Source organism: Mauremys reevesii, linkage group 2, assembly GCF_016161935.1.
Source record: "Mauremys reevesii isolate NIE-2019 linkage group 2, ASM1616193v1, whole genome shotgun sequence".
Taxonomy (NCBI): domain Eukaryota; kingdom Metazoa; phylum Chordata; order Testudines; family Geoemydidae; genus Mauremys; species Mauremys reevesii.
In genome coordinates this window covers 239,643,650-239,670,623 of record NC_052624.1, presented here as the reverse complement: position 1 = coordinate 239,670,623, position 26,974 = coordinate 239,643,650, and the positions used below count along the sequence as shown (strand labels likewise).

Sequence of the window (26,974 nt, the reverse complement as noted above, 5' to 3'; positions counted from 1 at the left end):
CATCTTTCTTAGGATTCTGTCTCTTGACCACTTCAATCATTTTTTGAAGAAAGTGGACATTCATTGACCACCTGAATCAGAGTATGACAAAGTCAACAAGCACATGTCTAAAAAATTCTGGAATGAGTTAATCAGAGTAGGCTGAAGAAAATAGTGGTGTTTGAGCTAATGCAAACAATCAGTACTACCTTGCTGCATGCCTGTTTATAGTCACGGATTGATGAAGGTTAATGCCTACATGCCTTTCGAGAATCCCCAGGGTAGAGGGTTAATCTTCCTTTCCCTCAGTGACACTGTGACAGATGCTATGGACCCATGGAATATTCAAACACTATTTTTTATCTATTTTATAAATTCTATATGTATCCTTATGGGTTAGTGGCTGTATTCCTGATTCAGTGGGGGTTTAGGGGCCACAGGGTTTCCTGCTGGAACTAAAATCACTGCAGGGTAATCATTGCAAATCCAAAGGCAGCTAACAAGTGTGGAGAAGTCTCATAACCTGGTTTGGTCTGATTGAAGAGGCCCAGCAAATAAAGAATTGAAAACTGTATATACTGACCATTGTGATGTTTGGAGAGAGGTCACTCTCCCCTGATCCAAAAACTGACATGGAACTATGAGTTAGACCTTATGGATAGGGCCTGCAGTACTTAAGAACCTGCCAAGGTTCCACATGGAAGATTGGTCACTCCTGGTAAGCTAGACACATGTATGAGCTAGTGATTGTTTTCAAGACATGCTTTCTCTGTAATGCTTCTATTCTGAATAAGTGGTATTTTGCTTCATATGAGCTAGCTAGTCACTAGTTAACCCTGCCATTGCTCCTGAGAGAACAGGACTGCTGCTGCTGAACTTAAGTCAAACCTGCTGAGATAAACACAATGACTTATAGCAAGGGTGGGCAAACTATGGCCCGTTGGTCGGATCTGGCCTGCAAGCTGTTTTAAGCTAGCCCATGAGGTCCTGCTGGGGTGCTGGGTCGTGAGCCGCACCACATGGCTCGGTCCTGCTCCGCACTCCAGCTGCGGCTCTGGGGCGGGGGCTGCACCACGCCACTTCTGGAAGCTGTGGCATGGCCCCAGTCCAATGATCAGGGGCTACTCCATGCATAGGAGTCGGAGAAGGGACATGCCACTGTTTCCGGGAGCCACTTGAGGTAAGCACCGCTTGGAGTCTGTACCCCTGAGCCTATCCCCATGCCCTCAACCCCCTTCCTCAGCCCTGATTCCCCTCTCATCCTCTGAACCCCTCGATCCCAGCATGGAGCACTCTCCTGCACCCTAAACCTGTCATTCCCAGCCCCACCCCAGAGTCTGCACCACCCAGCTGGAACCTGCACTGACCAAAGGACAATCCTACACCCACACCCCTGCCCCAGCCCTGTTCCTCCCTCTGAACCCCTTGGTCCCAGCCCAGAGCATCCTCCTACAGCCCAAACTCCTCATCCCCAGCCCCACCTCAGAACCCACACCCCATCCAGAGCCCTCTCCCCAACCCCAATTTTGTGAGCATTCATGGCCCGCCATACAATTTCTATTCCCTGATGTGGCCCTGAGGCCAAAAAGTTTGCCCACCCCTGAATTACAAGCATTTGTGGCCTAAATTCCTGGTCTGCAGAGGATTGCAGGATCCTGCCCCTAGAAAGGTGATGGCTAGAGACCTGAAACCCAAGTGAGGTGCCCTCAAGCAGGCATGAAGGAGCCAGAAGGTGTAGTTACCTCAGCAACTGTGACAGACACTACCAATAAAATAACTGGTGACTTGCTACACTGTCAAAATATGATTCATGTTTTCATGCTATGCCCTTGAATAATCTCACTTTGTAGGACTGGATTAAATAATACATACATTTTGACACCAGTAGATATTTTTAAACTGTTCATTTCCCAGAAGTCCTATAACCACATCACTCATCTTTATGAATCCATTTCTTACCTCTGTTAGTAAATATTAATAGTTTATAATTCTTTTTATATTAAACTCTCATGATTTCTTGACCAGACATCCCTGAATCTTTTCTGTGTTAGCCAGCGATGCTGGCTAAACTCTAATGTTAAAGATGGTTTTATTCTGGAGAAATTAATGTCTTTGTCCTAGTAGGCCTGTACTTTATTATCCATCCTGTTTTACTCTGAACTTTAGCTGAACCTAGTGTGTTATCAATAAACTGAATTTTAGTTGGACCATAGTGTGTTATTAAGTAAATGGATTGTGTCCTTTTGTGATCAAATGAACCCCTGTATTCAAACCCTACACACTGTTGTAATAATCTTTCTACAAAATGTGCCTTATGAGGTATCATTTGAAAACTAATAGTCAATAATATCAGGGTGAAATGTGTATAGCAACATTATATGTAAAGTTATAAACATGAAGTGAAATTAGGTCTGAAATATGTTTACCGGACAAGTATGGGTAAACTCGTTTCCCAAAGGCAAAGGACAAGCTGACAGCTCTAGCCAGATGTCATCACAGATGATGGACAATCACCTATCAAATGGCCATTCTTTGGCAAGGGAGGAGGGCGGGAACAAAGAGATCTGCCTCTTAGCAAACAATAGCATGAAAGCTCTTTCACCATGAGACTCCACAACTCCACCCTCAGAGCAGGAATGAACTTTATCTAGGGCAGTGCCTCTCAATCTTTCCAGACTACTGTACCCCTTTCAGGAGTCTAATTTGTCTTGGATACCTTCAAGTTTCACCTCACTTAAAAACTACTTGCTTACAAAATCAGACCTAAAAATACAAACGTGTCACAGCACACCATTACTGAAAAATTGCTTACTTTCTCATTTTTACCATATAATTATAAAATAAATTGATTGGAATATAAATATTGTACTTACATTTCAGTGTATAGTCATATATAGAGCAGTACAAACAAGTCATTGTCTGTATAAAATTTTAGTTTGTACTGACTTTCCAATTGCTTTTTATGTTGCCCATTGTAAAACTAGGCAAATACCTAGATCAGTTGATGTACCCACTGGATTACCTCTGCGTACCCAAGAGGTACAAGTACCCTGGTTGAGAACCACTGATCTAGGGGGTAACCTTCAGGAAAATGCAGTTCCAAAGGGAAGATTGGACTATAAAGTGAGGGCAAAAACAGCTCATTCATGTCTCACTCTTACAACTAAAACGACAAAAGAAACCAGCCCATTTGACTTTGGGAGTGATCCTGGCCTGAAATTTGGTCAGCCCTGTTGCTGGGAGCACGTAGTAAGAATTTTACCTTGAAACACATCTAGTTGCTAAGTTTAGGACTAGAAAATGTTTTCTTTTTATTTCTCTTTAACTATTTCTAACTTTGATACCTTATACTTGTACTCACTTAAAATCTCTCTTTGTAGTTAAATAAACTTGTTGTATTCTTTAATCAAAACTAATCCAGTGTTGTCATTAAACTAGACTGTGTGGCTAACACCATTTACGGTAGCCAACTGTTGTATATTGATCCACTAACAAATCTGGATTGTCCAGGAGAGGACTGGGGAGTGCAGAACACACATTTTGGGGGAAAATCTAGGACTGAGAGTGTGTTGGGGTCACCCTGCAAATGTAACCCAGGCTGGTGAAAGCCAGAGTCTGACTGATGGTAGCTGGCAGGCTGCAGCTATACACAGACACTCAGGGTGTGAACTGCATGCTGAAAAACTATTTGTGAGCAGCCCAGGTGGGAGCTATGGCAGCAAAGTATGGGAGGCACCCCAGTTTGCAGGGTAGTGGTGACTCATCCCCTCACTGGTCTGGATTGCACCCCGGAATGTCATACCTTTTTACTCTAAACTCTTGACCTTTAGGGAAATGTCCAAAAGGACCCACTTGTAACCTATACGGGGAAGATGTTTTGTGTAATTAATAAAATAATCTCTGAAGAATGCTTTTAGCTGATCAGGAATTAATCTAACAGATGCTTTCTATCATAATGACTTGGTTTTAGATATCCTTGAATTGATAAAGTAGTCTTTAGTTTATCGGTTATGTAAATCAGACACTAGGAAAAGAAGTCTGTATAAAACTTTCAATTTGTGACTACCTGGAGGATGATGGGGTATTCGCAAACAGTCAGCATAGATTTACCAAGAACAAATCATGCCTAACCACCTTGATTTCCTTCTTTGGCAGAGTAACTGATTTGGTGGATAGGGGGATTGCAGTGGACATAATATAACTGGACTTCAGCCTGGCTTTTTACACAGTCCCACATGACATTCTGATAAGTAAACCGGAGAAATTCAGGCTCTACAGAACTGCCATTAAGTGGAGTACCGCAAATAGAGAATAATTATTAATGGAATGATGTCGGATTTGAGGAAGGTCTCAAGTGAGGTTCCACAGGGATCTGTTTGGGGTCCGGTGTCATCTTTATTAATGACCTGGGTATAGGTATAGAGAACATACTTATCAAGTTTGCAGATGACAAAAAGCTGGGAGGGGGCTGCCAATACTTGGGAAGATAAAGCTAAAAGTTCAGAGGGATCTTGATAAATTGGAGAACTGGGATATAGACAATAAAATGAAATTCAACAAAGAAAAATGTAGGGTGTTACACACTTAGGGAATTAAAGCCAAATGCACAAATACAGAATGGGGAAAACTGGCTTGGCAGCAGAACTGCTGAGAAGGATCTGGGAGTTGTGGATCACAACCTCAATATAAATTAGCAATGTAACTGGACTTACTTTGTCTTGCTCCAACTCTCCTCCTTTCCCGTCCCTCACAGTCCCCTCACTCTATGCCTGCTCCTCTTATCCCCCCATCCCCTGTGCTGTATCCCTCACCCCTTCCCTTCCCTATTCTTTCAGTAAACTGTTCCCTCCCCTCACCCACCAAAAGAAATTGTGGCACTAACATTATATTTGCTGTATCCCACTGTTCTCTCTGTTTGTGTGGTTTGCCCTTTGCCCGGCCCTGTGTCTATTTAGATTGTAAGCTCTTCAGGGCAGGCACTGTCTACTTTATCTATGTGTGTACAGTGCCTAGCACAATAGGTCCCCATTCTTGGTTGGCCCTTAGGCAATACCATAAGGAGCATAATTAATAAAAAAAAACCTAAAGTATTTATTGAATAAACTAACATCAGTACTGAATCATATCTGGATAGTTAGTGCATCTGAGAATGGTCCAGACAGTATCCAAAAACTTTAATCAGATAATACACTATAGGAGTATTTCACAACTAATACTGAACTATGAATAATCTGTTTTATAAGTCCTCCTGTATCAGAGTCCAGTCTCTCCTTCTATACATCTATTTGCAATCATATTCTATAGCCCATTTCCTCTTTAACTCTGTGTACTCTAAATCTTCTCCTCAGGTACTATCCAACTGCTGGTTGAAAACTAGCAATCTCACACTTATTCAACCTCCCCATTTTTAACCTTTGTTTAATCACAAAATACCGAAGCTATAATCCAATCTCATATTTGTGCTGCCTTTTGAAGTCCCCTTGAACTGTGCCCTTGCAGTGCCACATCAGCAACTCCAAGGCAAAATTATAGCCTGACATACAATTAGGAAGGTTATTGTTATGGGGGATCCAGTGCCTAATTATGGACCACAAATCTGTGCTCGGAAGCACAGCACTCCCTGGCATCCCTGATTGCCTGTTTAACTGCACCACTGAAGGCCTCATAAATTTTAACTTTTCTCATTTTAAGACAAGGAGTCATTGTGTGTTTCACATTAGCACAAGCATTCATTGTTTTATTCCAAAGGTCTCCTGTATACCCACCTTTTTTTAAGGTTCCTACAACATGAATATTACTAATCTACTACAAATACAGTTTCTAGCAGTGCAACCTTGCTATGACTCTAATATAAATGCATGACAGAATACCTGCTTCTGATTTTGCTTTATATATATATATATATAGTAGATTCTACTCTTTCATTTAACCTAGTAAAAGCACAGCTGAAGAACTAGTGAATGAGTCAATTTTACTGTTAGGATTTGATGAGTAAGTTCCAGTTTCTCTTTTTTATTTTATTTTTTATTTCTTGAGAGAGTAGTGAGAAATTAGGAAGTAAAGATAATTGGCATTTTTATTGGGGAGATATACTCTCTCATACTCCTCCTTCTCTAATATCACTAAATGAGATCATTTATATAAAATACTAGCTCAATTTTGGGCCCTGCTTCTGCAAAAAATGCACATGCAGAATTCCCACTGTAATCAATTGAAATTTCATGTATACAGGACCTATAGTATTGGGCCCTCTTACTGTCTTGTAAGGAAAAGATTGTTTGCCTGTCTAGCTATATGACTACTGTATATGGGTGGAAATCTAAGGACATCAATTATGTGCAACTCACTTCTCCAAATACTTCAGACCTTTCCAGAAGTTTTGGATTAGAAGCCAAAGAAGACTCCTTGGAAACTTCCTTCATTCTCATTATTAGCACAGATTTGATAAATAAAGGAGTCAGATGTTATTTAAATGGTATCAGAAGGTATTTTTTTCTGTCCCATTTAGATACAAACAACCAGAGATATCAAAAAGTCATTAGTTGTAATTTCTCAGCTGTTTTTAAACAGATGCTGTATTCTGCTTTAGAATCTGCAGGAGACAAAAAAGGGAGAATGATCAGATTATAAATTAAAGCAAGTAGTTGGAGAAGGAGAGATTATAAGGAAACAAGGAAACAGGATGTATGCTTTCATAAAAAATGCTTATAAAGTACCTAATCTCTCATCATATCTGTGACATGGAGTCCAGGCTCTAGAATCTTGTGGGAGAAAAATTCTCAATCATGCAATACCAGAAGCCTTCTTCTACCAAGGGGAAAAAGCATCAACAGCTGTGTGGAGGAGGAGCAGAGCTATTCTGCTGACTCAGGTAGGAGAGTCTCTATAGCTCTCATTCAGCAGAACTAAAAGGCTGAGACTTTTCCCACCTGGAAGGTGAAAAATATAGTGGGACAATATTCTGCAAGCTTTAAAGAATAAGTAGTTCAGGAGCACTGATTTGTTAATTGACAGGCATTTCACAAGGGGCTCTGCCTTAAAGGCCAAATAGAGCCAACAGCAAATAGTTACTATTGAAGAATGGGTTATATATGAACATTTTCTAACTCAATATGCCATAGACCTGGTCTCCATGACATCTTTATGGCTGTACCATTTTTGTCACTGTGGAGACAGCACTTCCTGATATAGGCAAAACTCCCATTGCATCCAATGTGAATTTTGCCTGCATAACAATTGCAAGATTGATGATAATTTTTGAGTGCAAGGTTCAACAACTCCCATTAATGCTCATTGAAAAGAAGAGATTAAATCCCCGCTCACTGCACTCACAATATGCCCCATCTAAACATTTTTTAAGAACGTTGTTTTCTGACCACTTTCAGTGTGACAATAGATTTCTCATCATAATGAGATTATAAAAGCAGTGTCCTTCTTAGAGTAACATCAATAATGTTAGGAATCAAATAGCTCATTTCATGGTGAAATATAATCAAAGGCACCAACAGAATCAACCCTGCACTGGGCCTACAAGGGTTAACGTGAGCCAGTGGACACAATCAGCCTCATCCTGCTACAGCTGCAGTAGGCATCAAACCTTAAGGAAGGAGTTAAAAGGGCTAAACCTGACTCACTCAAGGCTTGACCACGAAGGAGAGCAGATCTAGTTGTGCTAGTTTACCCTATAAGGGGTGGGCCTAAATGCAACTCAACCAGATGACCAAACTGCAAGAAGCAGCAGACCACTGTAGGGCTTGAGCCATTGTTAGCAGGGGGTGTTCCAGGAGAGGAACTTACTATGCCACACCCAGTTACCAGAGGTGCACTGGCTGGTGAGTCACATGCTTACAGTGAGCTTAAAATAATATAGCATAGTATTTGATAAGAAAATGTTCAAAGGACTAAATGGAAAAAAAGTCTGTATACGAAGGGGAAGAATATGGCACTGCCCAGTGTTTTTTTTAAAGTCATGGCAATTTAAAATATTTGGAAAAAGTGAGCAAACAGATTTAATTGATATTTTGCTAACTTAATATCTAGAGTCTCTTGTAAATCAACAACAAAGAGAAAAACACATGCGTAATGGAGAAAAGAGAAGAAAGTACTCAGATATTTTGAGATATTCAACTAAGAGAGACAAACCTAAAATTCTTATTCTTCTCCTTTTCCCTGGCTAGCTGGGGTTGAGTCACCAAATCAGTCTTTTCCAGGCTTGCCAGTCCAACACTGTCTTCACATTCACTCTGTCCTCCAATACACAGTCCCTCCACTATTTTCTTGGCCAGTCTCTTGTTTTCTGCCCACTAACTCTCATCTGCAATGGCTTTCTAACAGGATTCCCTTCATTCATCCATCATCCATGTCTAGAGCACCTCAGCCTCCTCTCTTGCAGCTTCTCTCTGATACTGCATACGCTAGTCTCATTCCCTGAAGACATCAGTCTGCATGTGGAAAAGCATTGTCACATCTCTCATTGCCTCAAACATTTCATGTCAATGACGTCAGTTCTTCTCAAGTTCTCTCTTTAGTCGCCCATGTCTCTGATCCATACAGAAGATCTGGTCTTTTCTTGGCTTTGTATAGTTGTCCCTTAAGTAGTCTGGGCATCTGTTTATCAAAATTACACTACTTATCTTGCACCAGCCTTGTTTGCAGCCTTGTTTGCAATTCTCTGTCAATTTCTCCATGTGCCGCTGACCAGTGCCAAAGATACTTAAACACGGAAACCTGATTTATGTGCTGGCATTCAATTTTGATATTCATCTATCTTGGTTCCATGCGACTCACCCAATAACTTCAGTCTTCTCTTTACTCATTTTGAGGCAACAGTTTTAGTTACCTGATCCATGCATCAATCACCAGGACCAAATCATCCTCATTATCTACCATTAACATAGTATTTTCTGAACAGACCAACTTCATACCACCTTCCATTTGGATCTGCTTATGAAACTATCCATGATTGTGATAGAATAGACTTAGCAGTGATCCTTGGTGGAGCCCAGTCTTCACTGCAAAACCCTCCACTGCACTGAAAGGAGTCCACACTTTTGTCATGGAACCATCATACAAATCCATCACCATCTGGAGAAGGTCCTCTGGTACTAGAGTGACCAGATAGCCTGATTTTATAGGGACCGTCCCAATTTTGGGGGATTTTTCTTACATAGGCACCTATTACCCGCTTCAGCCCCTGTCCCGATTTTTCACACTTGCTATCTGGTCACCCTATCTGGCACCCTATAGAATCATAGCAGAGGCATCAACCATTCCTTAGTTACTTTGTTGAATGCTTTCTCCAAATTGAGGAAAGCTGTCAGTGTTTCCCTCAAGCTTCTTTTCCACCATCATCCTTTTTCCTTTTATAAGACTAAACTGTTTCTTTCCTAAAATGGGCTGTACTACGTGGTGAAAAGCAACTATCTATGATTCTAACAGTCTCATGCAGTGGGACAGCAGCTTAATTCCTCAGTCATTGAACTGTCATGTATGTCACCTTTTCATTTGTATATCAGTACTAATATGGACTCCTCCATTCTCTTGGGGTTTTCTTTGTATTCCAAACTGCACACAGGACTTATTTAAACCAGTGCACACGACCTATCTGTAGGCTTTGATCATTTCTGCCGTGACTTTGTCCAGATATGCTACTTTTCCAGGTGCCATCTTCATCAGTGCAGCCTTGAAGTCTGCCTCTGACAGGCCATTGACATCTGTAATTATTGGTTCACACAATGGTAGTATAGCATATAAAGGGTTTTTCTCATTATGTAGACTCTCAGAATATTCTCACCATTGGCTATATACTGTGTCTCCTGTCACAAGCAGACTACCTCAGCATCCTATAAAAATGGTGTGCTCACTTTGTCTGCCTTCCTTCTTTTAAATTGTCTTCACAATTGCATTTTTTTGGCATGTTGAGGGTAGTTGTTCAGCTCATTATACAGCTCATCTAAGACTAGGTTTCTTGCCTTTCTGACTTCTTTTGCTGGATACTTGGAGACTCTATAGGTGGCTGCTTCTTTCAAAGGCTTATTTTTCCATCACCTTTGTGGCTTCTCTCATTTCATATTGTTTTCTGAACTTCTTGTTCCACCACCATTCTTCATGAGATTGTGATCTATCCAGCTTAATGCATCCACATAGCACCTCAGCTTTTTGGATGAATACACTGAAGATACACCACTCCTTTTCTGCTGTTCTAATCTGTGTATCTATAAGCCTGCGCAGACTCACCTGGCAGCGTCTCCTGCTGGTTATCTTCAGGAATTAGCTTCCAGCATCCAGAGTGCCCTCTGTTGGCCAGTGATATGCCTTACCATCCCCATGTGCCTCCCAGGACCCCCGTGCCCCTTTAACTGGGTGATGCCCCCTGGCAGTACTCCCACAGTTCCGGGTCTCTCCCTCCCACTATCCCCACTTTGTCTCAGTCTTGGCTACTGCCCAGTCTCCATCTAGCCCCCGTTCACTGGAGCAGACTGCAGTATAAGCCACTCATCACAGGCAAAGGGGTTTGGACCTGCTGCCTCTAGCTATCTGTGGGCTGCCCCCTGCAACCCAGCACCTACTAGGCCTTACCAGGCCTGCAACCTGGGGCTTTCCTAGGCCGGAGCTCCCCGGCTCCCTTGGCCTTTCCCCAGCCCTGCTCCACTCCAGATACCTGGTTAACCTCCCTGCAGTCAGGCCCTTCTCTCTCTGAATGCAGAGAGAGAGTCTCTGCTTGAGATCCTGGTTCAAGCCTTTATAGGGCCAGCCGGGCCCTGATTCAGGCGTGGCCCCAGCTGAGCCTGCTTCCTCCCAATCAGCCCAGGCGTCTTGCCCTTCCACAGCCCTCCTCCAGGGCTGTTTTAAACCACTCAGGGCAGGAGTGGGTAACCACCCCGCTACAGTATCTCTCAGCTCAGAGCTTGTGACTGTCTCCCTAAACTTGTCTGCATTCACACTGTGCACTCCCCACATCATGATGCATGTCTTGTTGGAGAAAAGCTCACAACAGGTCCACTTGACAGCCATAAGAACGGCCACACTGGGTCAGACCAAAGGTCCATCTAGTCCAGTATCTTGTCTTCCAACAGTGGCCAATTCCAGGTGCCCCAGAGGGAATGAACAGAATAGGTAATCATCAAGTGATCCATCCCCTGTTGCCCATTCCCAGCTTCTGGGATCAGTCACAATCGTTACCACCAATGGCTTGTGCTGGGGTGTGACTGCTTCACTTGGGATAACCTTACAATCCTTAACCATCTTCCTCTAGTTTACTAGGTTTAGCAAGAAATCTATTTGTGTTGTTATGCTACTTCAGTATGTGTACAATGACTTTCTTTTTTCTTAAAGCAAGTGTTGGCAACCACCTTGTCATGATCAAGACATGGTTGGTCAGACCTAGTGGTCACAGCGGGAGTCAGGCTGAGTCAGGCACCAGGAGGTAAGAATCAGAGATGGGCCACAGGGCAAACCAAGAGTCAGGCTTCAGGTAGGTTCAGGTTACCTGTAGGTCAGAGTATGAGACAGGCCAGAGGGTGAATTGAGAGTCAGGTATCAGGAGGCAGATAGGATCAGATTACCAGGAGGCTGGGATCAGGCACCATGCTCAGGGCCGCCGAGGGGGGGGGGGCAAGTGGGGCGATTTGCCCCAGGCCCCGGGCCCTGTAGAGGCCCCCACGAGAATATAGTATTCTATAGTATTGCAACTTTTTCTTATGGAAGGGGCCCCCGAAATTGCTTTGCCCCAGGCCCCCTGAATCTTCTGGGCAGCCCTGACCATGCTACAGAAAGCAATTGAATAGTGAAGTCAAGGATGGTATGCATGTAGTATTCCTTGTGACCCTGGATTTCAATTGGTGGAGGCAGCATCGTGGTTCAGTCAGGGAAGAGGTTCTCATTATAGGGCTTTAGAAGGTAAACATGGAAAATTGGGTGTATTTTGAGAGATTGGGGAAGCACACTCTGGAACAATGCAAGCTCATTAATAGTCTGTAATTTCACCAAAAGAAATGATTAAGCACCAGCCCTCGTTCACCTGAGCAGAGATTCCCCAAACACTTCAACCAAAACACACTGGTTTAAATAAAACAATAAACGAGAGAGGGATAGGTTTTAAATGATTTTTAGTGATAAGGCATAAAAATCAGAACTGGTTACAAAAGAAAAAAAAGATAAAACTAAAACCTCATCCCTAAACTTTACCAAGCTAAATAAAATTTGCAGCAAATAGCTTTCTCACCCCCATTAGATGCTATGGACAGTTCTCAGTTCACAGGCTGGATTTCTTTTCAGCCTGGGACCACTCCCCTCAGTTCAGTTTTCTTCAGGTACTCATTGATGTTATGAGCAGACCGATATAAGGTGAAGAAGAGAGGAAAAGTGGTCAGAGGCCTTTCTCCCCTCTTCTTATATCCTGACCCTTTTTACTAAAAAAGTCCTTGCTGGGTCATTGAGTCAGGCAGTTACATGGCAAATGTGAGCTGTTCTTCAGCTTAATTATATATTTCTTGTTTACAACTCCCCTCCTGTTGAATCTCTGATTAAATAGGTAATGGCCTTTTTGCACCTAGCCAGTGTGCCTTTGTCTTTGGGAAAAAGGGTCTGAAGGCATTACCCAAAGCTACAGTATATTTCAGTAACAGTCATAAGTAAAAATTCATAGCTCCATATACAATGCGGATACACACATTTTAACAGGACAATGATATTCAGTAGATTATGAGTTTTTAAATGATACCTCACAAGGCATACTTAATAGAAAATATAACCATATAAAAGTGGTGAACATGGGGTACAGGGTGTCACAGGTGTACTAGTTCATCCAGTTTGGTATAAGAAGCTTCTGTTTGTCTCTTCAGAGTTGTCCAGTATGCTAAGTTTTCTCCCACTCAAGAGGGTTCAATCTGGAATTTTCCTTCTCCACTGCTGGAAGTCCTCACCTGGCCTGAAATTATTTTCACTAAATGCCAGCAGGGTTATAGCATACTGTTAGTATACAGCCAATACACTAAAGAAGGAATTATCCTGAATGCTGCAACTTTCAAATGGAATAGAAATGCTAGTTATGAGTTGAACTGGCAGAGCTCCCCATTATTTTTTCTATACAGTGGAGTGACTTCAAGGATTTTTTTTTTTACAGTAAAAGAAATGATCGCTATGCTTTCCATGCTCTCGCCTGAAATGAACAAGAATCCCCAGACTGCTCAGAACAACAATGGATGTCAATTGGAAGTCAAAACACAACAAAACAAACTCCATGACAGCTATCTGAAAATAAATCTGAGGAGCAGATGGCAAGTACAGAAAGAGCATAAGCAGTGATTTAAGCAAAGCTATGTAACTAAAAGGAAACATGATGAGAAACATAATTCAATCAACCCTGGGATGGAGATTACAAAAATAAAAGATACTCAGACCAACAAAGTTTTTTTGTCAAAGAAAAATAAATAAAACTTCAATATAAAAATATAACCATGTGAGAAAACATCTCTACACTGTATAATAAAGGACACCCCACCAGTAACATAGCTAAATGTGGGCATTTGAAATAGGCTGATTTAATCTTGTTCTTGAGAATATCTGTTTAACAGTTATGGGTTTTAATACATTGTAATGTACTTGCTATTTAATGTGGATAATTGATAGCGTGATAAATCAAGTGTCCTAAATATGCCTCACAACACAAATCAATTGGATTACTTAGAAAATCTATTGTACATTTAGGAAGTTGATGGGAAGTTGTTACGGAATCTCGTGATAGTCAAATGATGCCAATATGTAGATTTGCAAGTTTTAAAAATGTCTTGGAGAGTGGAAAATCTATTAGTCTGACTCTGAGAGGAACCTTTGATATGAGTGCAGTCTATTACATTAGTCCAGACAGGCAGTGCTGTAAGTACCATAATAATGTGGTGTGGCAGTCAGGCCAGCTAAGGAGGTAGAACAAGCTTATGGCCTCAGTGATGGATCTTACTGAGTAGTTCAAGGCCCTGCTTCCTCATAATCTAGTGGGTTTGTTATTTGTCTCACTCTAAATCCCAGTCTCTCATTCTCAGCATGACAGAGGTTAGCTACAATATGCTGGCATCATTTGAGCCACTGGGTAGAAAGAGTAGGAGAAGTATGGGCTGCACAACTCAGAATTAGGCAATTAAGGAGTGACAGTGAAGTGAGTCCATCCTGTCTACCTTGGCATCATGAGGAGCTCTGAAGGTAAGTTAGGATGTAAAATAGTGAGCTCCTTTCGGTTCTGCCAGGGATGAAGGAAAATACATGTGGGAGAACATGTAATATGCAATATGTCTCTCATTAAATTCTTGTTTGACACACTTACTTTAAAGGCCAATGAATAGTAATGTGTATATGGCAAGGAATGGCAACAAGCAACTTGCAGAAATAAAAAATAACACCACTAGAGAACCTGGACGTATTTGTTCTTTTTTAAAAAAAACTACATAAAAGGTCCACAGCTGATGGGAACCTTTTAGTTCTTGGATTCACTGCCTAGTTTAGCAAGTTCCAGGAAATTGGAAAGAACAGTGCATACTATTTAAAAAATCCTTTATAATCAACAGAAAACAGATTTCAACCCTATCAAAATTCCTTGGAATTGATTCTACTTTCTTATGCCAGTGCATGTTGCCGATATCAAAGCAATTCACAAATGCATTTTCACATGCTTCTGAGCAGTTGATTTAATGAGATACAAATTGAAATACCGATAGATTGAAAATACAGCATGTGACTATTTTGCCAAGCCAGTGCTCCCAAAGCAGCATTTGTATAGTCGTGTCAGCATTTCTATTCTGTACCTTGTAGTTCAAAGATCTATAAGTTAGTCATTAAAATTAAGATTTGCTTAAGGCTGGAGCCAGGTAAAAAGCTTTTTAAAATAGCTTTGTCTAATTTTGTTTTCTGCAGATGTACTGTACTAAAATATGGAAGTTTACACTAATTCTGGACACTCTGGGATTTATGTTCCTCCCTCTCACTGAACCACCTATGTCATTGGCTCCAGTAGTTACACTAGGCATAAAACTTGAGTCACCAGGATACTTAAGCACGTGCTTAGTTTTAAGCAAAAGTGCTTCTTGTATATGGGACAAGTTACATGTTTAAAATTAGGTATGTGTTTAATATCTTCCAAAATCAAGACCTAAGCCCTCTATTGTTCTCACAATGGTTTTAGAGCCCAAGCAACACAAGGAAGTTCTTTCAACAGGGAGTTCCATGCTTGCATGGCTATGATCAGGCACTTAGTCTGGAATAAGCTATTAGGAAAGTGATTAGTCACTAATGTACATTTTGGACAGTTAAATGTCTCTTTTTCACACCTTGTAAAAAAGTATTTAGTTGGCCTGTAACAAAATAGATTTTCATATGAAAGTTTTCCACTCGTCTTCTACAATTCACGACCTGATCTGGGCCATGCTGAACACCCTAAATCCCTACTCTTATCAATGGGCATGGAGAATGCTCAGCCCCTCATAGGATTGGACTCTAAATTAGAAATAGAATTAAGCACAGCCCATACTAAGGAGCGGTGCCTGCCTGCCCCACCTAGGAGGAACCTGTGCAGACATTCTTTTCTCAGGACAGTAGACTGCCTCCCGGAGCTAAGGCAGCCACTCCTAGGTAAGGTGAAATGTACTTCCCCATGCACAACTGGAATGTGTGTCTGGGATGGAGTCATGACCTCACCTCCCTCATTGCCCTCTTTAGAGTGCTATGTGCCCCATGGAAAAGGGACGAAGCAAAGAGGCTACAGTTCTGCCTGTTTTTTATATGGACTGTGCAAGCAGTGTGGAGAGACTCCCTCCTCCGGCTCACTGTGCATCCACAGGCAGGCAGGATCTGGCCCTTAGAAATTAAGGGCTAATTTCTACTCCCATTAAAGTACATGGTAAAACTCCCATTATCCCCAGTGGTTTCAGGACCGGGTCCAATAGAGTGTGGGAAGCTGAGATTTATTAGAGTCTATTTATTGGTGTGTGTTCTACATTGAACAGCAACATACAGTATTTATCATCTCGTCTCTGTCCTTTAGATATACTGTGAATTCATAAATTGTAACTGGTATCATGAGCCACAGTGCAGAGCTAAAGGAAACAGCAGCAGAGAGAATACGTAACTCACTGTGAAAGTGCTCTTCATAAAAGCCACAGGACGTGCTCAGTCTGTTATCTGCATTCAACACTTGTCCTTCACCAAGCCAACGTGTGAGCTTTTAATTGTCAGCAAATTTTGACTAGACACATTTGAAGCGAGCAGCACTGAGTCTATATAACTCAGATGTCTAGTTCCAGAGTTCAAAGCTGATTTGATTACCAGACTGCCCTTTCTAGGTGGGCAGTCTGTCTGTCCCTTGCAACTTACTCAGCACAAATGGAAACAGCACTTCTCAAAATACCAACAAGAGCTGCTGCATACATATGAAGAAGAGTGTCATAAAATTGAAACTTTTGATAAATTATTACACATTGCATGTAAAGAGGATTGGGACAGAAAAAGAGGTAGTAAAAAGTAAATAAGGTACTGGGAGCAGCAGAAGAGAGAAACAGGGAATGAGCTACTGGTTCAATAGTGCTAAACAATATCCTGAACTGGCAGTAGTTAGAATCATTGAAGAGACTGTATCTCAGCTCTTAGAGGAAGGCGGTTCGTGTTACTTAAAAATATTTGCTGGCTGATCAGAATTCAGTTATTGCTATTTCTGAAGATGGATGAAGAGGTAAGCTCCCTGTTCCAATCAGCCATCCTGTAAGGAAGCATGCTTACAGAGAAGGAAAATAAAGTATTCTTGAAGAGAGAGGATGAAATCAATGGCAAAACTCCTATTGACTTCACTGGGGCCAGGATTTCACCAAGGGCCTCTAAACATTGGCCTCCTCAGTCAATAGTTCCAGATAGTTAGTGTGTAAAAATGGGCAACTCAGTGTGGCAGAAGTGTGGCAAAATATAGAAATACAGAAGTGAGTGTGTGTGAGAGAGAAGATGACGACATACCCATTGTCTAGGAACTTCCATTTAATTATTTCCTTGACTGAGAAGACTTTATGATCACTATTATGTAGGGCTGTCAATTAATTGCAGTTAACTCATGTAATTAGCTCAAAATATTAATCACGATTAAAAAAATTAATCACAATTAATCACAATTAAACAATAGAATGCCAATTAAATGTATTAAATATTTTGGATGTTTTTCTACATTTCCATATATATTGCATTCTGTGTTGTAATTAAAATCAAAGTGTATATTATTTTTCATTACAAACATTCAAACTGTAAAAATGATAAACAAAGGAAATAGCATTTTTCAATTTACCTCATACAAGTACCATAGTGCAATCTCTTTGTCGTGAAAGCGCAACTTACAAATGTAGATTAATTTTTTTGTTACATAACTGCACTCAAAAACAAAACAATGTAAAACTTCAGAGTCTACAAGTCCACTCAATCCTACTTCCTGTTCAGCCAATTGCTAAGACAAACAAGTTTGTTTACATTTACTGGAGATAATGATGCCCTCTTCTTATTTAAAATGACACCAGAAAGTGAGAACAGGCATTTGCATGGCACTTTCGTAGCCAATATTGCAAGGTATTTACATGCTGCATATGCTAAACATTCGTATGCCCCTTCATGCTTCAGCCAACATTCCAGAGCTTCCATGCTGATGACGCTCGTTAAAAAATAATGTGTTTATTAAATTTGTGACTGAACTCCTTGGGGGAGAATTGTAAGTCCCCTGCTCTGTTTTACCCACTTCTGCCATATATTTCATGTTATAGCAGTGTCTGATGATGACACAGCACATGCTGTTCATTTTAAGTACACTTTCACTGCAGATTTGACAAAATGCAAAGAAGGTACCAATGTGAGATTTCTAAAGATAGCTACAGCACTTGACTCAGGGTTTAAGAATCTGAAGTGCTTTCCAAAATCTGAGAGGGATGAGGTGTGGAGCATGCTTTCAGAAGCCTTAGAAGAGCAACACTCCAATGCAGAAACTACAGAACCTGAACCACCAAAACAGAAAATCAACCCTCTGCTGGTGGCATCTGACTCAGATAACAAAAATGAACATGCGTTGGTCCACACTGCTTTGGATTGTTATTGAGCAGAACCCATCATCAGTCTGTATGCGTGTCCTCTGGAATGGTGGTTGAAGCATGAGGGGACATATGAATCTTTAGTGCATTTGGCACGTAAATATCTTGCGACACCGGCTGCAATAGTGCCATTAGAATGCCTGTTCTCACTTTCAGATGCCATTGTAAACAAGAAGCAGGTAGCATTATCTCCTGAAAATGTAAACAAACTCATTTGTCTGAGTGATTGGCTGAACAAGAAGTAGGACTGACTGGACTTGCAGGCTCTAAATTTTTACATTGTTTTATTTCTGAATGCAGGTTTTTTGTACATAATTCTACATTTGTAAGTTCAACTTTCATGATAAAGAGATTGCACTAAAGTACTTATATTAGGTGAATTGAAAAATACTATTTCTTTTGTTTTTTTTACAGTGCAAATACTTGTAATAAAAATAAAGTGAGCACTGTACACTGTATTCTGTGTTGTAATTGAAATCAATATATTTGAAAATGTAGAAAACCCAAAAATATTTAAATAAATGGTGTTCTATTATTGTTTAACAGTGCGATTAATCACGATTTATTTTTTTAATCACTTGACAGCCCTACTATTATGGTTGCTGGTTATTATCTCCTGTCTCTATTACCTAAAGTTAATTAAGTGGAAAATGTTTCTGAAAGTGAATAACAGCTTGTTAGCAAAAAAATAAAAATATGTACAGTACAATGACAGAAACATCTACATACAGTTTGCTTTTTATGTACTAAGATGTAGGGCTCTGGTTTCTCAAACTTTGCATATGAATCCTTGAGTGGAAAAAATAAAGCCAATGAGATACCATTGTCCATAGACACAATATATCATCATAATAGTTTGATAAAATGATGACCACCATTACAAATGTTTCATGATGCATTCAAAATGCCAGTTGTCATGTCAGTGAAAAGTTCATTTTAACCTTTTAAACACAACAGCCATACATTCCAAAGTAAAGATCATATCCTTCAAAATAAAATGCTAGAAGCCAGAATGTCTCGTTGTATTTAGATACACAGGTTCTTCAGGTTAGCCTCTTTTTGAAACAGTAACACAGAGATGTAACAATTCCATGGCTACACAGGAGCATACCACCAAACCCTACTTTCAGAACTCAGTTGTCAATAGTGATTAAAAACTCAGGACCTTCTGCTCTAAACATAGAATCCTCCACCACTTGATCTAAAGAAGAATTTATAGTGTTTAGCACTTAAACTGAGTGATACTTTTTATGTTCACAAGGCCCTAACTTTAGTAATCACAATAATTCAGAGCATATTCATACAATGGAGCATAAAGATTTGAAATAAAAGCAGCAGCCAAGCTTTTAAAAATAACTACTGACTTTGGTTGCCTCAGTTGGTGGGTGTCCAACTTGAAACACATTAAAGCAGCCTGGTTTTGGAGGAAAATGCTTTGCATTGTCTGAAAGTCACACCCCTTCAAGGTGCCTTCAAATTGAGCATTCCGAAATGGAAGCATCCAAAATCAATAGTCTCTTTTGAACATGTTGGCCAGCATGTTTATTAAACTATCAATATATAATTTTATCTTTCTCACGCACAGGCACACACACAATTTTGTTAAATAATGTGTTTTAAAATACGTTTAAAATGATTTTCTGTCAAGCACCGCCATTTCCATTACTGCTCATACTACCTCACAATACCCCAACCAACAAAATACCCCTGCCCTCTCAAAACAAAACAAAAACCTCTTACCAAATAAATCAAATTTAAGGATCTGGTTTAAATGTATTAAAAGTAAAGCAGTCTAGGGGGAAAGGTCAAATTCTAGACTGAGGATCTGAGTTTCATGTCACTTACACTGGCACACACTAAGTGCACATGTATACAGCAACTGGGAGTGTGCTTCCCAGCTCGGGTAGACAGACACATGCTAGCTCTGCTCCATCTGGTATGTTAAAAATAGCAGTGTAGTTGGGAGTACCAGGGCTGGTGAATCACACTAGCCATTCAAGTACATACCCAGGGGGTCAGGGCAGATTTGACACTGACAAATGACTTGTTAAATAGCTTGTTAATATTTTAATGCTCTCTGGGTATGTAATGAACTCATGAATTTGAAGATAATTTTATTTTCTCTGCAGATGTTTTTCCTGTTCTACTTCGCATACAAAGGATATGGGCTGTGAGTTCTAGAAGAGGCAATGGGTGACATCCTGGCCCCAGTGAAGTCAATTATGGTTTTCCCAGTGACATCAGTCGGGCCAGGATTTCACCCAAAATGCTGATTTTGTTTTTTTTCTTTCTTTTCTGTATCTGTGCAAATCATTACTGATGATCTGAGAAGGCATTTGAACACCTCCTGGGATTATTTATTAGAAAAACCATTTGGTTTTTGTTGTCCTATCAAATCCCGGCTATTATTTGTACTTTTTTTTTTTGCCGGTGCATGTGAGGCAGGAATTCTGCTTTTTCCACCTGCTTCTTGTGTTTGTGTCAATTAAGTGCTTAATAAAGACACTAAATGGGCAGCTTTAGCTAATGAAGTCAAAGGTAATTGTTCTGGAGTGAATCTCTTAAGAAGTATAAAATCTAACAGTACAGTTCTCACCCTTTTCTCATGTTCGAAAACTTTCGGTTCCCACAAGACTTTACATTTCTGCCACTCAACATCCCCTTGATGTAATGTAACAGCACACACTTTAGTTACATAGGGAAAAATACCGACTTCATTTAACTCATATGGGCTATCTTCTGCCATCTAGTTGGAAATATTCTTAAAATAGGAACAAGGCCCTCAGGGTGGTATAATTTTCCTAATAAAATTGCAACTAGTTCCCAGCTATTTTAATAAACAACCTACCTGTAAAGAGCTGAAAGTGGCCGCTTGTTTCCAGGTTTTGGTCTGTATGGTTTTGGTTCTCCTGCCATGTTGATATCTGAAAGCAAACATTTGACACACATAAGCCAAATCTTAGCAGCTAAGAGTGAGTCTGTACGCACATAAGATACTGTAAAAATAAATAATAAAAGATAGAACAGGAAAGTAAACCTAACATTCTGATCAAGTTTTAACTACTTTTAAGCTGATGCTATAAAAGTGTCCTTTAAAAAAATATCTTGCTACCTTGCATAATGATTAAAGCATCACACCATCAAGGTTAATATATAGAATTCATATATTTTTATAATTTAGTGGTGTGGTTTATGGAGATATTGTTAAGTTTGGGCTAATAATGTATCTCTGGTCTAGAAATGATCTGAACAGAGATTAGAAAAAGAGATAGTGCTTTTAAGTCACTTCACCATTGTTCAGAAAAGTAGCTGTCACATGCTGTTGTGAAAGCCCATGGTGACTCAGACAGAATTCCTCCTTGAAATTAAACCAATGTTTGAAGGAGTGCAGCATCAGCAGCCCCACTATATACCAACCACCACAGCTCTCAGCGTTTAAATGTGGTAATATCCAGACAGATAATAGGTCCATATCCCCCACCTCCTGGTGTCCCTTTTAGAGTTAAACAAATACATTTGTGGTGCTAGCTTGAAGTGGACCTTATACTCAGGGAACACAAGGTGTGTGATTCTGACTAGTCCCTATGCCACCACAATCTGGTCCATAGATTGCCATTATCTCTGTCTTCCTCAAAAAATAAATTGAACTGCAATGTAAAATGACTTTCCCCAAACACAACCCTTTAGAGGAAGTAGAGAAAGTTCAGAGGGCAAATTATCTTCATAAAATGTACTTTATTGTTTTAAATATGTGTAATTGACAAAGGAGGAAATACATTGTAATTTCCATATATAATTTTGTCCTAAACAGTTACTTTCTCAGACCTCCTCTGTGCATTTCAGTGAAATGCTAGAAGCCTTGTATCCTTCATAGTGTCTCCATTCCCTTACTCCAAGAGTGTATAGTGATCCTGAAAATATTCTAACATCTGATGTGTGAGCAGTCATTACTCACCCTGGATCTATTTACTGTACTCTCTTTGCCCTTCCTTGGAGTCGTACAAAAGGACAGAGCTAATCTGATGAGGGCACAATAGAAAATGTTCATAAATCCATTTTTAGTTCTAGTGAAAGTTACCAGTGAAGAAAAAATCACAGCCTATTCTGTTGGGAATGCCTTGACTAAAGTGGTAATACGCATACTTACAAAATAGCTGTGGAAATAGAGGGCTACTGTAATTTCATGCACAGAGCCTTTAACTCTGTTTTAAACAGAAAGCAGTTTGGGCTATCTTATATAAATAAGGTATTTTTGCAGGAAATTGGACATAATAGTGTCTATACCAGGGGTTGGCAACCTATGGCACATGTGCCACCTTTGGCACGCGAGCTGATATTGCCTGGCACATGTCTGCCAGCCGGGGTCCCAGTGTGAGCCGCCGAGGCATGGGGCCCTGAGCCTGCTGCAGGAGGGGCGGTGGCTCACAGTCCCAGGAGCTGCAGAGCCCAAGCGCGGCGAGGGGGGAGCCGGGGGGCACATGGGGACCACCGCCCACATGCATCCGCTGCAGGAGCCCCCCGGGGGGGGTCACCAGGCCGCAGCCCTGGCAGGCATGCCCCCCGGCTCTGCCCTCACCGCGCTCGGGTTCTATGGCTCCTGGAAGTGTGAGCCGCCACCGCCGCTGCCTCTCTCTCAGCTCCCCCCCTCCTGCTGCCTCAGCACTCCACGTGGAGTTTTGTCTCCACGTGGAGCCAGCGTCTGACCGGCATAGGCCTGGTAAGGGGAGTCCCGGGGGGCAGTCAGGGAGCAGGGGGAGGGTTGGATGGGTCAGGAGTTCTGAAGGTCCTGTCAGGGGGTGGGAAGTGGTTGGATGGGGCGTGGGAGTCCCCAGGGGTCTGTCTGGGGGTGGGGGTGTGGATAAGGGTTGGGGCAGTCAGGGGACAGGTAGGCGGTAGGGTCCTAGGGGGGCAGTTAGGGTGGGGGGGTCTCAGGAGGGGGCAGTCAGGGGACAAGGAGCAGGGGGTGGTTGGGGGTTCTGACCGGGGCAATCGGGGTGGGAAGTGGGAGGGAGTGGATGGGGGTGGGGTTAGGGCAGGGCTCTCCCCTCTTTTTTGATTGTTGAAATATGGTAACCCTAGGGGAGGGAGGAGCCGGGGGGCGCATGGGGGCTGGCACCCGCATGCATCCATGGCAGCCTGCAGGAGCCCCCGGGGGGGTGCCGGGCCGCAGCCTGGGCAGGAGAGGCGGGGGGCACAGCTGCTCCCTGCTAGCAGTGCTGTCGCCTTTGCAGGGCTGCTGCCCCCCTGTACTGTGCCAGCTCCTCCATGGCTGGGGCTCGCTGCTGCCGCAAGCGGGACACTCTGGCTCTCTGGTGTCTCCGGAAGGTGGCTCCTCCCTGCCGAGCTGCTGCAGCGGCCCAAGCCCGGCAAAGCCAGTGAGTGGACTCGGGGTGGGGGCCACCTGGGTGGGGTTGTGAGGGCTCGCAGGGGGGCTGTGCACCCTCCAGGGGAGTTCAGGGGGCGGGGAGGGGGGAACCTGGTCTGGGGAGCAGCCCCATGGCAGGCTGGCCCCTGGGGTCTATAAAGGCTCATTGGGATTTGCCCCTCAATGAACCGACGTGCAAGGAGCGGGCGGCACAAGGGGGAAGTTTCGCCTAGGGCGCAAAATATCCTTCCACCGGCCCTGCCCCAGGGGGTGCATGCACCCCAGGTTAAGAATCACTGCACTAAACTGATAAGATCTTCATTTTAATTTAATTTTAAATGAAGCTTCTTAAACATTTTAAAAAACTTGTTTACTTTACATATAACAATAATTTATAGACTTATCGAGAGAGACCTTCTAAAAACATTAAAATGTATAACCAGCACGCAAAACCTTAAATTAGAGTGAATAAATGAAGACTCGGCACACCACTTCTGAAAGGTTGCGGACCCCTGGTCTATACAGTGGAAGCCATGTGGAGAAGTAACCCTTTCACTTCAGCAAAGAAATTTTGTGACACCTTTATAGACACTGGGACTAATTCTCCTGTATTAATGCCAATACAAATCAGGAATAATGCCAACGAAGTCAGTGGAGTTATGGCAGTTTTACACTGACGTGACAAAGCTTTCAAGGACTCACATTGTCCTGGTAAGGACTTTGCTTCAGATTAGAGGACAGCGGAGTGGAAAGCAGTAGTGTGGGAAGACCACCTGTAGAGTGAGCAGACGTGGTCTCCTTCACATAGCCCAGAAAGTGTCAGGCATCAAACTTTCCTTGGTAAATTCAAACGTTAAAATAAAACTTTTAACCGCTTCCCCCACATACATTTGTTTAGTTTCAGAGTAAGCTGCCCAGAAAACTAATTTCCCCCCACAAGAGAAATTGTGAATGAAAAACCTTTATTTGAAAATTTTTAGTTGAAAAATATTGGATTTCCCACTGTATGTTTCATACCATTTCAATCATTTCTTATCTAAATGAATATTTTAAATTAATTTTCACTTTAAATACTTTAATTTTAAAATATTGATTTAAAATGAAACATTTCATTTCAAAATCTGCAATAGAAAAACTGACATTTTTTTGTCTGGAACTGACAGCTTCTCAGAAAGGAAAAAAGAATCAGTTCAGTTGGAAAAAATTTCCACATGAAAAATTTCAACCTGATCTAGTTTCAAACAATGTTGCTGTGTTGGAATTGGCATTGCACTAAATCAATGGTTCTCATACTTATTCGATCGGGCCCCTCTTCTTTGTGTCAGTCATTTACATGCACCCTCCCCCCCACAGGTACATATACTGCCACTCAGCTCTGAAGAATGCACCGCGCCAGCAGCAGCACAGAAGGGAAGCAATGTGAAAAGTGATATTTGTCATCACTTTTCATAGCGGACTTAGTGCCCCATTACCACTCTTACTTCTGTGCTGTTGCTGCCACCCTGGGGTTGACAGCAGGAGACCTGCCACTTCAAGATGAGGAATTGGGTGGGAGGGAGATGAGCCTGAGTCACTGGTGCTTCCTAGTGAAGCACTGGGAGGGGCGAAGGAGAACCCAAGCTTAGGTGGCTGGGCTCCGGCTGCCCTCTTTATCCCCACCTCCTAGGTACGCATGGCCCTTGTGCATGAGCCCCAGCCGGCGGGGCTGACAGTGAGAACGCTTAAAAAAAAAAATAGCACATAGCTCCCGCCTCCCTTGATGCATTCCCATGCCTCCCTTGGGATGCTTGCCCCATCTGAGAACCGCCGCACTAAATCATTTTCTGTTAAGTGACAAACATTTTTTTTCTTACTGGTGTATGAAAGTTGGGTGAATATTGGAGCCAGTTTTCATATTCCCTGCTAATTGCTTTACTTCATTTAATTTTCATGCAAATTTGTGTTCAAATATGCATATTTTAAAAAGGGTATATCATTTATACTGATACTGGCTTGTCAGTATCAGCTTCAGACATTTGCAGGGAGTGATTGAGAACCATTGCTACCTGGGCTGGACTTCCATTTACCTCCTGGAAAACTAAGTATTAGAATTGGAATGGAAATTTCATCCTGTGACCTTTACCATAATTAAACCCTTCCATGCTATTTTAATATAACAGCTTTAGGTCATGGACTTTGCTCACTTTCACCATCTCTTCCTAAAACTCAGTCAAATTTTGTGGAAAAAATGCAATCTTTATAATCTGCTTTTGAAAAACATCTAAGGTTGTAGCATTAATCTCCATAGATTTCTCATGTCTATCATCCACTCTTCTTCATTGGTTTATGTATTTATTTTTCCAGAACTTTGACCAAGGTCACTTTGAACACAAAAGTATTCTCAGATCTTTTTTCCATGTCCTTTGGGTACAGAGAAGTGTTATCTTTGTGATTTAATTGTAGACCTACATTCGTAAAGTTGTACAAATTCATCCAATGCAGATGAATGTTTTTGTTTTAGTCAAATACTGTCAGAAAAAGAACATTATCAGAAAACACAGCAGGAAAGCTGCTCAGACTCAGTTAAGATACCATCAGGTACAAATAAATCCCTAAAGGCAGTACCTGGAAAAACTGAATTGCATTATTGTATCAATAGCAATAGTGAGAATTGCTCCTTAATACAGGGAATATTTTGAAGAATATGCACATCCACGGGGCTTTTCCATTTATTATTTCTGTTATCGGTTTTCTTTTCAATCAATCAGTTTAACTATCCACCTTGAATGTCCCATGAAATGTGTGTTAACTCCTTATGCTAAACAACCTGTTGCACCCCGTATTTAGCTGACACTGAGTATACTTCCCTGACCTGAAGAAGAGCTCTGTGTAAGCTTGCAAGATTGCCTCTCTCACCAAACAGAAGACGATCCAACCAAAGATATCATCTCACTCACCTTGTGTCTCAAAAGAAAACTGACATTTGAAATTCACTAATTCTTGTCACGTATTCCTATTTTTATTAAGATAGTGCCTAAAAGCTTCAGTCATGGACCAGCACTCTATTGTGTTAGGTGTTGTACAAACACAGAACAAAACAATGCTCTCTGCCCCAAAGAGTTGACTATCTAAACAAATAATATATATACACATACACATATGCAAATCTATACTAGTATTCTCAGCTAATGTCAGTTTAAAAAAACATTTTTATTGAAATTTGTAAGGGCAGGCCACATGCAAGGGACAGTAAAATCTATGAAACATCTTGAATTCGATGAAATACAAGTATGTCATCAACACACATATGATTGGCTGACTGGTGGCTACAAGACCGCAACTGAAAAATCTGCTGACCTGAAAGGATGCCTGGGAAGTGTGCTGTCTACCTGAAGCCTGCAGTTGAGACATTACAGAAAGATTGCTGAGAAGCATCCATCCCTCTGACCACTACCCCATGCTGCACATGCGTGTGGGCACTAATGATACCGAAGTATGACTCTCAGCAGATCAGCAGCGACTATAGGGCTCTGGGAGCAGGGAAGGAGGAGTA

General features: G+C 41.5%; 1 protein-coding gene across 3 annotated transcripts in view; it reads right to left on the bottom strand.

The window, feature by feature from the left end:
- RALYL (RALY RNA binding protein like) overlaps nucleotides 1-26,974 on the bottom strand; it is a 280,552-nt gene that overhangs the window by 94,705 nt on the left and 158,873 nt on the right. For all 3 annotated transcript variants that reach the window (XM_039527487.1, XM_039527488.1, XM_039527486.1), the window contains exon 2: nucleotides 20,926-21,001. In XM_039527487.1, coding sequence (XP_039383421.1) covers nucleotides 20,926-21,001 — 76 coding nt within the window. The remainder of the gene's footprint in view (nucleotides 1-20,925; nucleotides 21,002-26,974) is intronic.